General features: G+C 36.6%; 1 protein-coding gene across 1 annotated transcript in view; it reads right to left on the bottom strand.

Annotated features, from left to right (window-relative positions):
* The window catches only part of LOC149285945 (myosin-IIIb-like), a 93843-nt gene that overhangs the window by 28435 nt on the left and 51395 nt on the right, over nucleotides 1–14013 (bottom strand). The window contains exons 10-21 of the mRNA XM_089494666.1: nucleotides 13698–13814; nucleotides 11062–11166; nucleotides 10274–10357; nucleotides 9304–9506; nucleotides 8928–9026; nucleotides 8734–8848; nucleotides 8377–8503; nucleotides 7748–7958; nucleotides 7073–7220; nucleotides 6435–6588; nucleotides 5146–5234; nucleotides 4895–5024 (exon numbers count right to left, since the gene is read on the bottom strand). Coding sequence (XP_089350792.1) covers nucleotides 4895–5024; nucleotides 5146–5234; nucleotides 6435–6588; nucleotides 7073–7220; nucleotides 7748–7958; nucleotides 8377–8503; nucleotides 8734–8848; nucleotides 8928–9026; nucleotides 9304–9506; nucleotides 10274–10357; nucleotides 11062–11166; nucleotides 13698–13814 — 1582 coding nt within the window. The remainder of the gene's footprint in view (nucleotides 1–4894; nucleotides 5025–5145; nucleotides 5235–6434; nucleotides 6589–7072; nucleotides 7221–7747; nucleotides 7959–8376; nucleotides 8504–8733; nucleotides 8849–8927; nucleotides 9027–9303; nucleotides 9507–10273; nucleotides 10358–11061; nucleotides 11167–13697; nucleotides 13815–14013) is intronic.

Raw genomic sequence — 14013 nt, 5'->3', positions numbered from 1 at the left:
ACCAAGTGATGCGTGCAGACAATGACATGATGTCACTACTCTGTCCACTTTCTGAAATACAACCATACTGAGAGTAGCACAGGGCAGAACACTGACAAGCTTGAAATGTTAACTAGTGTAAATTATATTTTATAAATTATCTAACTGGTCCTTTAGGTGTCTGATCAGAGATCACATAACATTTGGCATATAGAGACTTTCCGTTGACATTTAAATTCAGAATTATTAAACCTGGGAGATTATGTTACTTCTCATCATGATAAGCCTTCCTATTAATCTAAATCATTTTTGGTTAGGATGTTTCAATGTGAGCAAACACTACAGGATTAGTGTTGAAGGCATCAATTAAATTATTTTTATAATGTTTTATGTAGCACCATCATATTCGGTAGCGGTGTACAATGGGTAGACAGGACAAAAGCTTGCAATCTACTAGGTTGTATGTGCTTTTTGGTGCTGGTCCTGAATGTAGAGTTGGGAAATGTAAAGCTGACATCAGTGGCATATTGACCAGGAGATTCCCAACTGCGGGCCAAAGGTCAATCTGATCAGAGTGACTTAGTAAATGTATATTAACTGCCTGGTTGGCATGCAAACTTAATTAAAAGGACAGTAGGATCTAAAGCCCCCTTCTAGAAAATGAAGTGTTCATCATTGATTTATTTGGATCTCAGAGATTTGTTGAGAGAAACTACTAGTAGAATTCTCAAAAGTCAACACCGGTATGTTTTCAGCCAGAGTGTGAAAACATAATATCCTAGTCAACTCAAATGGTCTATTGGTGTGGTCAACATACAGGGGCACAGTCATGTTGGAATAAAAATGGGCCTTTCACAAACTGTTCCCACAAAGTATAGCATTGTCCGAAATGTCTTGGTATGTCCCTTTCAGCATACTAAGACATTTTGGACAATGCTATGCTTCTAAGTTTGTGGGAAAAGGCCCTTTTCTATTCCAGCATAATAGCAACATCTACAAAGACATGGTTGGATGAGTTTGGTGTGGAAGAACTTGAGTGGCCCCATTGAACACCAGACGCCAGGCGTTCTCATCCAACATCAGTGTCTGACCTCACAAATACTGGATTAATGGAAAAATCTCACAGAAACACTCTTGTGGAAAGCCTTCCCAGAAGAGTGAAAGCTGTTCTCGCTGCAAAGGGGGACCAACTACATATTAATGTCTATGTACAGTATTTAGAATGCCATGAATGTCCCTGTTGGTGCAATGGTCAGGTGTCCCAAAACTTTTGTCCAAAAAGGGTACGTCTTGTGGGATTTTCACTAGAACATATAACGCATTAACTGCATTGTGATATATTTATTTAATGATCAGAATACTGTCTACATCTATCTAGCTATCTATCTATATCTTTTTTTTGTGTCCCTGTGTCCATCAATAGTTTACTCTGACTGTCTGCCTGTCAGAGATGACAGAGAATCTCTCTATAGCAATTAAAACACATTTTCTTTTATTTTGTGAATTAATGATTTTTCCCTTATTCATTATTTTTACATATGTTCAATATTTCTTCTCTTTCCTGCACATGCCAATAATTGGTTCTCTAGTGGGTCTGAAGCCCTTTTAAATGTCCCATACAATTATTTAAGACTCATCTGTAAATTTAATGACATTTGTCTTGATATGACATTGATTATGTAATCATTCGGCTTAACAGAGTACACTTTAATAGGTGGATATGAACAGATTTTTTTTTTAAATCATGCATGCCATTTTGTAAAATGCTCAAGGAATTCATTTGCCCCGCTGTTGGTGTTATAACTTATTATTCATTAAATATATTGATTTGTATTTTTTTAATGACAGATGTGAGATTTGGCTTTGATCTGTATATTTTATCTTTCCCAATGGCATTGCGCATCTCTTCTCCAATTTCGCCAGCTGTTTTGCTTATCATTGTGGGACACAAATATGTCACTCACTAGATTGTTTTGCCATGATTCTTCCCGAGTTCTAAATTAAAATTAGGCTATGATGTCACTCCTTCTAATATTGTTATGTCGATAGAGGTGTATTATCAGGCCCTCACCTGGTATCTTACATGGAAGATGAGAATGACATACATTGTTGCACTCTTTAGAGACTAATAGAGTGTGGTAGAATAAGGGGATTTAAACATGCATGGGATAGGCATTTGGTTATCCTGACTGATGAAGGTGAGTTTTACATCAGGGAAAATGGGCAGACTATAGATGGGCTGAATGGTTCATGTCTGCGTAAATTGTTGGTGCTATATAAATAAAAGATAATAATAATAATAATAATAATGCTGTCAAATTCTATGTTTCTATGTAAGTTGTCTAAAACCGGAGCTGCTGCAGCCTCATCCTGGTTTGGCCTACACTGTAGCCGTCTCTTTACATGTTATGAAGAGTATGTAGTGAAACAAATGCTCCCGTGGAAGTTACTGAAGTCACAATCATGGTTTTACTGCATATGGTCATGCGATGTAAACATCAAGACGCTTGGCATTCAATTGACCAGTGAAAAGCCCATGAAACATGTTTTTTTCCATGGAAATTTTCCACAGAAAGTAAGTGCTACTTTCTGGATATGGGTAAAACATTTCACCTAATTCTAATTTCCAACCCAGTCTTCATTGTTCACCAACAGTCCAGGTTCTATGAATATCCCAACAAGATATGTATTTACCTTCCACGGTCAGCATCTTAGGTGCATTAAAAGGTGCCTTTAAGACATGGAGCATCAAGATACAATGTGAAAGGCTGGCATGCAGGGCCTCCTAATGCAGTCTATGGAGGCTCTGCGGAGGCTGTGATCGAAGATCTCCCCTCTACCCGGCCCACTGAGCAGCAGGACACCGGGGGACCTGATCACCCAAGAGCCCGATGGGACCTAGGTTTTGCAGCAAGGGAACTGCCGCTCCAAGACCTGTGCCTTGTCAGCCTAGGCCAGAAAGCGTCACTGATCCCAATTGGAACGCAGTAAGGTAAATTCTTGATTATTGATGTGTCTTCTTCATATATAAATAATATATATAACAATAAATCTATACATAAAGTACATGAAAAAATATGTAGAATCGATGCTGTTCTTTGTATAAATGGAATAGAAAGCTCAGAAAGTAGAGTTAACAAAATTAGCTGCATACACAGAATTGTGTTCCATTCATCAGCTGAGCATTCATGGACGGCAGTAAAGAGATTTAAATACATGCTCGACACCCTGCTGCGTGCGCTTGCATTAATAGACAGAATCATTTTAACCAAACCCTTCGGAAGACACAATTGTTTTTAATTTGACGCAGTCAAAATGCAATAATGTTAACTTTATTATGTAAAGTGAAAGTAAGTGGAAAAAAATGCTATCAAGATATACGTTATCGAATCATTTAGGAAGGGTAATGAAGGGTAATGGAATGTACCTCACCTGGTAACCGTGCCTATAGGTGTACCAAAAGCAGGCCTCACAGTAAAGCCAGATGGCACTGATTAAATCATCAGCTCCGGTCTATTCTAAAGGGGTGTTGTGACTTAAATAAACCTAAACAATATTTACTAGAACTTTACAGACAACATGTGGGCATCGTCTAAGCCTAGAGGGAAACGCATTCCAAGTTAAGCATAAGAAAATCTTTTATGCTCAGGACAGTTAAGATGCGGAATTCACCGCCAGGTGAAAAGGGGTTTTTAGAGTAAGTGTATATTTTCAAGGCTTGATACAATTCTAGTGGGCAAAGGCCTTCGGGGATTCGAACAAGTTAATCTTATGTTAAGGTTGATCCAGGAAGAAATTGTCTTTGTAGTCAAGAATTATTTTTTAACTCGCCCGGATTTGATGTCCCGACGCCCAGTAGAAAGGACAGTGTAGAGGTTGGCAGCCGACGCTTGCACTGGGTTAGGCCTAGGACAGGTAGCTATGCCACCGCTTAGGACAATATTGGATAAAAGTCTCATTTATCTTTGTGGGGGGTTTTGACCTTCTTTTGGCCGACAGAACTTAATTATTTTTTGTCAACAAACGTGACCATGTCATTTTTAGAGTGAAAGCAACAGAATTATTTCGTTTGCCATTAAATTGTTTTTCAATCTGACAATGAAAAGTTGAGTTTGGATCCTTGAAAATATTTGTAAGGTAAAAAAAGCAGGCTATTTACAAAGCTCTACCATAAAACCTTCAGTACATACAGGTACTTTCTTTTTCAGTATTATCAGGGGATAATGCACTTTTAGAAAGCAAGAGCTACAGAGAAATAACAATATCTTCCGCTTTATCAAACACTAACAAGCTCTTTATTGTTTTGGCATGATAGAAAATTACTGTTCTAAAAATAGTAGAGATAATAAGCTCGCAGCGGCAATACGTTCCGGTGAATCTATAGTAAGGAAGCTAACAGCGACACCTACAGAGAACACCTTTGAGTTACAATGGAACTAGTATCAGTTCGGATATTAAAGGGATATTTAACAGATCTGTCTTCTGCAATAAAAAAATATTACATGGCTGCAAAGTTAATTGTGAGGTTAGTGGCAGCGGTCTTCCACAGTCCTTTTGGGCTAAGAAAGGCTTACAAAAAATGTCATCTTTCCTTTTTTTTACAGCATTGGATATAATGAGGTATCATTTTGTACCCCTCAAAAAAACTTAACCAATACCTGGAATCGATATATTTAACAAATATATATCTAACAAAGCCATCTTTAAAATGCATGGCTGTGTATCCATTGCTGCTGTTACAGTTATAGATCAGTTGTGTTGTGATTACTACGGACGTTCTGTCACAAGTCAAGGGATTTCACCTGGCAGTAGGGCCACCATCACAAATCTTGGGGCCTGGTATAGGCTAAATGCCTGGGCCCCCAATGCTCCTCTCATCAGCCTGCTCCATGTACATCAGAACCTACAGAATTACCTGTTTTGGTCAGTGGACTTGAGAACAGCTGCTGTAGCAGTTTGTCCTCTGATGTTCTCAGGAGGACTACAATGTCCGCTGGCAGAGTGTCCCTGTTCTTCTCAAGGAACCCACATGCATCATAAAGAACCTGCGGGCAGAAGTCAGAAAATGTTTCAGTAAAGAGGCCCAATAGCGCTTTCCACATCTGATGAGCTATTGAAAATCTGCAAATATTCTATTTTCTCATTATATCAAAAAGAGTTGCTTACCTTTCCAGCATAGTGCTGAATTCCAAAACACAGTTCAACGCATTTTGGTCGCCAGAAGTATTTACATCTCAGATTATCTTCAAATTTATCTGCACAGGATACACTTTGTGTAAATGAAATCATGTATTCAGGTTCTTGTTAAATGAGCATTTAAATACATTAAAAGATATTTAAGTTTTATATTATTAATTAGTAATTATTTTTAGTGTAAATAAACTATAGTCCATATGGATATCCTCTACATTATCACAAGAAAATGGTTTAATGGGGGAACAAAGTCCTATGCGTTTTAAAAAAAACCACTTCATTTTTTCTAAAAATCATTACGTTTGCAGCAGTTTTATGAATTGTAAACCTAAACACTGAGTTTTTTCAATGTATGCAAATTCCTTGGTAGGGTATAAATAGCATATGACAAAAAGCTGTCCCAATGTAATTACTAGGCACTTAAATCCCAGCTGTTAGCGTCCTTTGTGAGTCATGTATTTTACCATCAGTAACATGGAGAAGATACAGAAGCTCCACAAGGGCAACATACATTTTCTTCTGTGCGTATATGTGTCTATGTCACGATTGTGAAAATGTAACTTGAAATAGAGTGAACATGTACTAAACAAAGTAAGATTTTTATAGTAAATTAGTGTATTAACATATATGTGTATTTCAGTCTATTTATTTGCATTATAATATTGACTGAATTATCTGTTGATGTCTAGAATTTTATTTAATATAATAAAGACTAAATATTTACGACAAGATTATCAAAAAATGACTTCTTTCATCCAAGAAAATACATAGCTTGCAGAATGGCTCACTGACTTTGTCCACGTATTTGGGTGGAAGCCTCAAACCGAGGTGTATTCACTAAAGCTGCATGTTGCACGACAGCAAACATGTCAACTCCCTTATACCACTATGCACCACGTAGGGTGAGCTCCAGCGAGATTGCCCTGCAGGAGATGCAGATGATCTCCATAAGTGATTAAGCACAAGGAAAGTTATGGAGAAGAACCATCAAAGTGCTTTATTGTTTGCCTCTCACCAGCAAGTAGTTACTTAAACGACTTATCTTAAGTATCTCTTGTCCCTTTAAACTGCATGATCCATGTAATAGCTCTCTGTTTGCCAACCTAAGCTTCTGAATACTGCATCTCTGCTTAAAGCACCAACACAATCAACCATGCCTTGTATAAAATCTAAAAGTCGCATTGGTCCACATGAGGTCATTCCAATGAAGTCAAACACTGCTGAAGGGCTCGTGAATTTAAAAGGAATATGTGCTTGCTTACCAACTAATGTCTGGTCCGTTGCTTGAGGAAATCTGCTTTCTTCATCTAGCAATGATAGAAGTCCCATAGGTTTCTGTAAAAAGGTGTCTAAAAGGGGCCGATTGTCTTCATACTTCACCAGTGCAGCATCAATGCCTTCACTCTGATATTCCATCTGTAGAAGAGACGATTAACCCATCAGATGTAGAGAGAAAAACATTACACTCTGACGTTCAAAGAGCTCCAACCCACAAACAAGTTAAAACAATGTAAGCTAAATTGAGAATGATTTATTTTCCATGTTGATGAAATGTATTAGAATTTTGTGAGCAGAAGCTTTGTGTTTGGGGCAAGTAGAGATAATTGGCTCACACTTAACTTGGGTAAATAAATACAAACTTGGTACTACAATCAGTGACATTTTAATTATTAGGATAACTTTTTGGGTACTATTACTCCAATTATGAAGTTTAAATGCGACATATCCTAGATTTACATTGTAAAGGCAGCAGAACAAGATATTGAATGTTTTAGGGAAATGTAGCATAACATTAAAACATTCTATAAGTTCTACAACCTTAAATAAACTTAAGCACAATTTACAGTAAGCCGACAAACACAGGTCTTTAAATTCAGAAATTGCCTGAAAATTATCTTACCTGTTCCAGTGCAAAAATGTGCTGATTAAAATAGAACTGAATCTGCTCGTTGGCGATGTTAATGCAAAGCTGCTCAAAGGAGTTTCGTTTGAAGTTCTCAAATCCAAAAATATCTAGAATGCCAACATTCATACCGCTTTCAACATTGCTACAGCAAAACAAAAAAAACAATATTTCAGGTAAATGGATGCACGTGGTTTTACATTTAGCTTTCATTAGCATGGAGATGAACGAGAAAAGATCCCCACGTAATTTTTTATACCATGAACCCAATGTCCTATGAAGACTGACACAGATAGTACCTTATTATTATTATTATTAATATTAATAATTGATATGTTATATAGTATCACCATATTCCACAGCGCTGTACAATGAGTAAACAGGACAAAACAAGCAGTGATTTTCTTTTTGTATATCTTAATGTATACAATATACATATTCACCACTGCCCTGATGATCACATATTTAACACAGCAAGTAATGTATTCTTCTAATATCTTACCCACCCACAGTGAAGGCTAACTGAACCAGCTGCATGGTTGTGTTCATTACCCTGGAGCCACTTACTACATTGGGAGCATTCCCTACAATACAAGGACTGTGTTCTTTGCATCTGTTTAATTCAGCGGAGCTCAGCATCTGAATATACTCACATAAATACATTTTACTTGCCATATATTTTTGTCAGGCTGAAGAAGGGAATTAATGCGATTAACTATCCAGCTAAAGAGTCTGCCATAGAGCGCTTTGGACATAGCGTCACGGACGTCTGCAGCTTTATCCACGGTGTTTGTGCGGATGATGGTTTCTCCTCTTGTGACTACGCAGTGCGAGGTTAGAGCCTCCTGAAGCTCCTCTGCACCAATGCTGAGAAGAGCAGCAGCTAGGAAGAAGATGATTGAAGAATGTGGAAAGAAGTATCATTCTAAAGACATTGTGGAAACATAAATGAACTCAAGATTATATCTGAAGTTGGAAATTCAGATATAGTAACTCGTAACACTGTAAAGATCTCCCTACATTACTATAGGTGGATCAATGTGTATGGAAACACTGATGTATTAGTAGCCTGGAGTCCTCTTTTACCTATATTGGTAGGAAAGGAGATGGGTCACAAATTGATGGAAATAAATTTTTTGCCAATTGTCCCTATTTGACCAAAACCAGCAACACTCAAAAGTAAATCCTGGTACTTTGCACTAATTATCATTCCAGTAGACTGACTAACACATTCATACAAGGCATTTAAGTCAGACATAACCATATACGAATATTAATATAATTATTCATTTTAACGTTACCATTTTCCAACGCTTCTCCATTTGGAACTTCACTTTTGTCTGTCTGGTGCTTAGAGGAAATTGATGTGAATTCAATGTTTCCGGTGTTTAATATTCCAGCCAGAATCCTGTATACTGAATGAACTTCCTATTAATAAAAATATATTCATAATCAAACTAACTATTTAAAACACAAATACACGAGCAATGAACAAAAAACTTTAAAGTAACCATAAGTTTAAGTTTACAAGGCTAATGTTCTAATAGTAGTATATATATATATATGTATATATATATATATATATATATATACACACACACATTTATATATTAGGCTCTCTCATAAAAAAAACTTTTGCCAACAAAGAAGTTGCCCACCTCATTACTGAACCCTATAATCCTAAAACAATGTTGAATTGCTGCAAATTGCCTTCTATATGATTCCTTAGTGATAATGTCTTGCATTACTGTACCGCTTTCATTGCCAATATACCTAGAAACAAAGAAAATAATTGTCAAGATAAAATCAGGTACATTTGTATATACAATAATGTAAAAAATGTATAGTGTACCGGGGAGGTTTCTTTTCTGGAAGGCTGTATTCTGCCAGCTTCTGGTGATGGTGGAGTCCAGCGTAAATATAATAAAATATATGGAAGTTTTTCTCACCCCTGCCAGAATAAGGACATATAGGTGACACAAAAAGCTCTAGTTACTGTAAATTCTAGACCCACGCAACATCAGTGTGAAAAGTACCACTACTTTTTTACGTGTTGGCCAAAAAAATGTAATTATCATACAATTAATACAACAAAATTACACTTTTATCAAAAGCTAAATAAAGGAATATAATAGCAAAAAGTATTACCAATGTAGCATTGATTTGACCCCTTTAAAGTTCTATCAGGTGGAAGCCGAGTTATCCCAGATAAGCCGAAGAAGACTTACATAGCCTGCTTTATGACACGGGATTTCTCTAGTAGATACTCGGAAATCTTTGCGCCCATGACAGCCCCAGTTGGTGTAAACATCATTTCAAGGTATTTTCCAAACCGACTTGAGTTGTCGTTGATGGCGGTGCATGCATTTCCAAAGGCTTCAACCAAAGGGTTGACTTGTAGAATCTTCTCCCGCAAGGCACGGTTATTAGCCTGTGCGAAAAGAATCAATGTCCATAATTTCATAGACTCGTCATTGATCATTTTTGTTTTGGTGTTTAGTTTATCTTTAGAGCGAAACCCTTCAGATTGTTAGCACAGGGCAGATGAATGTTCACTACAGTCATCCATCCAAAAGGGGGCACAAAGTCTACACCCCAAAACATCTCAAGTACATGTAATGCACAGTAAGATATCTGCACACCAACATGTTTGATGAGGTGACTTTATGGTGTTGTCAAATAAAAGCTAAACTGATTGCCATTTGGCTTGAGAAAGGACACTCGGAACTGTACCGTGACATTAATGTTTCTGCTTTAAATGTATCTTCTTATGTCAGAAGACTGCAAGCTAACACTCAACATATTATCCAACAAATTAAGTTATGAGCAGAAACAAGGCATTCGGGGGGGGGGGGGGGCATCAGGCAACCTGGATGTGTCCAGGACAAGACACTGGAGATCTGTTTCTCTGACTTAGATCTCTGTCATTTGATTTCTTGGGCTACTGCATATCGTAAAGAGCTATGATGTCATATGTGAAAACTAAATGTTAACTGACACACACAAAATATATATATATATATATGGACACATATGCACATTATAGTAATGTTTTTACTATTTTTTAAATTACCGCAAAAAAAATTTTTGCTCTTTAATCTTTATACAGCAATATTTATTATGATTATTATTATTATTATATCTTACAGTTAGCAACATAAAACTCTTTTCCTGTTGATGCAATGTAGCAGACGGTACCTTTCCCAAGAAGGTCAGGTGCTGCACAATCAGATGCGCGCTCTCCGTCTTGCCAGCTCCGCTCTCTCCGCTGATGATAATGCACTGACATATAGCAGAAATAATGATGTGTAAGAAATTACCATAATTCAATTGGGTGAACTCAGTTATAGAAAATGTATTCTCAGATAGAGCTGCATTTTAAATGTTTTTTCAGTTCCAGTGATTTCATATATTTCATTTTAGAATGATTGTAATGAATAAAAAAAAAAGAAAAGAAATGATAATTATACCAGACATTGAATGTCAATTTACAAAGGCAGCACAAAATGAATTTTGACATCTTCTATGTATAATGTCAATACTGCACGTGAAATAGAAGAAGACGGGGATATAGGTAAATCACATCTATTGAATATTTGTTGTCTAATGGCAGACTCACGAAACAGAGGGAGATATAAGTGTAGGCAAATGGTTTGTTTTGTTATTAGAGATGAATTAAAGGGATAGTAATGTGCAGAATATTCAAACACTGCTAGTGTGGATTGCTTCTATAGAGGGCAATGGCAACTTTGTTATAGCGGGTAAAGAATAAGATCTATATATCCAATATTTGTTTAAAGTGAGGTTTAGCATACAGATAAAGTCAAAGGCAGCATGTTATGGTAATATATATATATATATATATACTGTATATACTGTATATTATAGAGATCTATAAAAGGGCAGTATAATAATAAAATCAAGTATTTTTATTGGTTAATAAATTAAACAGATTGTTGTTGTGATATAATGAGACTGGTATTTACCTGATCCTTGCAAAAAGTAACCATTCCTTGATACGCTGCATCCGCAGAGGCAAATATATGCGGGGGGTTTGAAGAACGCTTCACCCCATGATAAAGCTTGGAGAACTGCAAAAGAATTTATAAAAATAATATTAAATAATAAGAATTGCCAACTCCTACAAAGACAGAAATTGAGAAATAGTCAAAGCAGATTGGAAGGCGGTCTAACTTTGGGAAAAGGAGGTGAGGACAGTTGTGGGGTTGGAAAAGACAATAAGGAGGTACAAAAATGTGTGGTCATGAAGTGTTTGTCAATGGATGAACCAAAAATGGGGAGTATTCTTAAATGTCTTTGAGCAAATGTTTGACAAACAAAATGGGTGAGATGGAGATATTGGTAAGTGAGGAACAGTATGATTTGATTGGTATCACAGAAACGTGGTGGCATGATGCACATGACAGGTCAGTAAAGGGTTATTCACTTTTGAAGGGATGGAATCAATAGAAAGGGGGAGAGGTTCGTTTATACGTAAACCCTAAATTAAAGCCCAGTATTAAGGATTCTGGTGGAGACACTCTGGTTGTAGGGATATGCTTCATATCGCCAAACATTGGCATTGATGGGGAGGATCAGCTTTTATTGAAAAGGCTGCAAATCTGGGTGAAGTTTTTAACATGGGAGATTTAATTACCCAGATACAGTTTGGAATTGTGGAACAACTACTTCCATGAAGGGCAGCAAGTTTCTGAACCTGCTAAATGACAATTTATACCAGAATTAGTAGAGACCCCAACCAAAATGAAGGGCTGAATCTGGTAATGTCTATTAACGAGGAGCTTATCCCAAACATCTCAAACATGGAAAATGGTGACAATAACATTTTCATTGTTTCATTGGAGATTAGTTTGAAAAAGCAAATTGGTATCTACTCCACCAAAATACTTAATTTTAAAAAGGCCAGCTTTGACAGGCTAAGGGCATCTATTAAACACGAGGACTGGAATGGTTTGTTTTCTGGAGAGAACACAGAAGACAAGTGAAATACCACACATTACACAATTATTCAACGTATACCTTTGGGAAACAAATGTTAAAGAAGCAAATTAAAACCAATGTGGCTTACCAGTAAAGTAAGTAAAGGAAATAAAAAAACCAAGAAAATGTCATTCAGAAATTCTAAAAATGAGGGATCAGCAGCATCATTCATAGAGTTTAAAGATGGCAGCAAAGCCTGCAAAAGGGTGATTTAAAATGGCTAAATTGGAAAATGAGAATGTAAAGACAAGGAGAAAAGCTAAAAAACAGAAATGGGAAAGTGAGGACAGAGAGAAAGCATATATTTGAAATATTTTTTTCTGTTTACACCAAGGAAGGACCGCCGGCCAAGCCACTCCTGGCTGTTTATATGAAACGGTTACAACAAGCATGGGATGGGCTGATCGCTGTTAGGGTAGACAAGACCCCAGGGACGGAAGGTATACACTCAAGGGTACATAGGGAGCGAAGTCTTTTTTGGCCAGACCACTATTTTTGATCTTTAGCTGACGTAAGGCAGATGTGGTGCCCATACTTAAAAAGGGCTCAAAATCTCAACCAGGCAACCACAGGCCAGTGGGTTTGACATCTGTAGTGGGGAAATTATTTTAAGGGTTGCTTAAGGCATACATTCAAGAATAAAAAAAAGTACGTACTTGAATTGGAAAGTTGCTAAAACATGAATACAAAGAGTTTTTGTAAATAGAACATTCCAAGGTATTAAGTGGAGTACTTGAAGGGCACGTTCTCCTTTTTTTAATTTGTTTATTAATGATCTCCCATGTTTTAAAGTTATGCTAAAGCGGCTAAATTCAAAAAGTTACTTTTTATTTTTTTCTCTTTTAAATTAAACTTGTTGCACTTAGTTTTTTTCTCAACATCATTAAAATGAGCATGCAACGTTCAATCCATAATTGGGATCCAAAATGACTTAAAAATAGTGATTTAGCATATTTGGATGTTCTAGCATTTGTTTGGGAAGTGAGTGGGATGGAATGTTATGGAATCTTTGGTATGGGAGGGCATGGTACTCTACAGTGGCGTTTGGTATGTTTTGGTGTTACAGTGCATTGTGATAATATGGCATGGTTTGGTAGTTTTAGTATGCTATTCTATGATATGGTTTGGCATGGTATAGTGTTGTTTAGTGAGGTATAAAAAGGAATGGTTTGGTATGATAAGGTTTGGTTATGTATAATATCTTATTGTTTGGCTTGGTATGATGTGGTTTGGTGAGGGATAATGTGGCGAGCCGGGCTCTCTCCACCGAATGTATCGGTTTGTCTTAGTCGGTCAATTCTTGTCTTGTCATGTCCCTTGAATTTATGTATTGTATTAAGCGCTACGTAAACTGTTGGCGCTATATAAATAAAGGATAATAATAATGATAAGGTTTGGTTACGTATAATATCTTATGGTTTGGCTTGGTACGGTATGATGTGGTTTGGTAAGGTATAATATGGTATGATTTGGTATAATGCGGTTTGGTGAGGTAAATGCTGTGGTATGATATGATTTGGTAGATTATGCCTTGGTAGAGTTTTGTGCGCTACAGCACAGTACAACTGGTTAATTTTCTTGTGCAGATTAACTCAGAAGGAGGATTTATCTTTATTCTTACCTGTGGAGAGTAAATACTGAGATTCTGGAAGGGGTTTAAAGCTATTAAAATATCACCAACATATGTATAAATCTGTAAATCCGCATAACGTGTCTGTAACTGATGAATTATGGTTTCCTAAAACAAGGAGAAAAAGCAAATGAGCCAATCTTTCAATAAACCATTGATAATTCTGCAATTATTAGATCTCATTAACATTCACTTGCCTTCTGTGTACGGAAAGATTTATAGATCAATGATCCGTTGATAGCAAAGCCTCTCGTTTATCCTGAATCTCTGTTGTTATTTATTTTTATTGCATTCAAAAACTGCAGTC

The sequence above is a fragment of the Sceloporus occidentalis genome, unplaced genomic scaffold (assembly GCF_023333645.1).
Source record: "Sceloporus occidentalis isolate IW3139 unplaced genomic scaffold, rSceOcc1.0.p SCAF_74, whole genome shotgun sequence".
NCBI lineage: Eukaryota > Metazoa > Chordata > Lepidosauria > Squamata > Phrynosomatidae > Sceloporus > Sceloporus occidentalis.
Note: the sequence above shows the minus strand (reverse complement) of the source record. Positions and strands in the feature narration are given on the sequence as shown.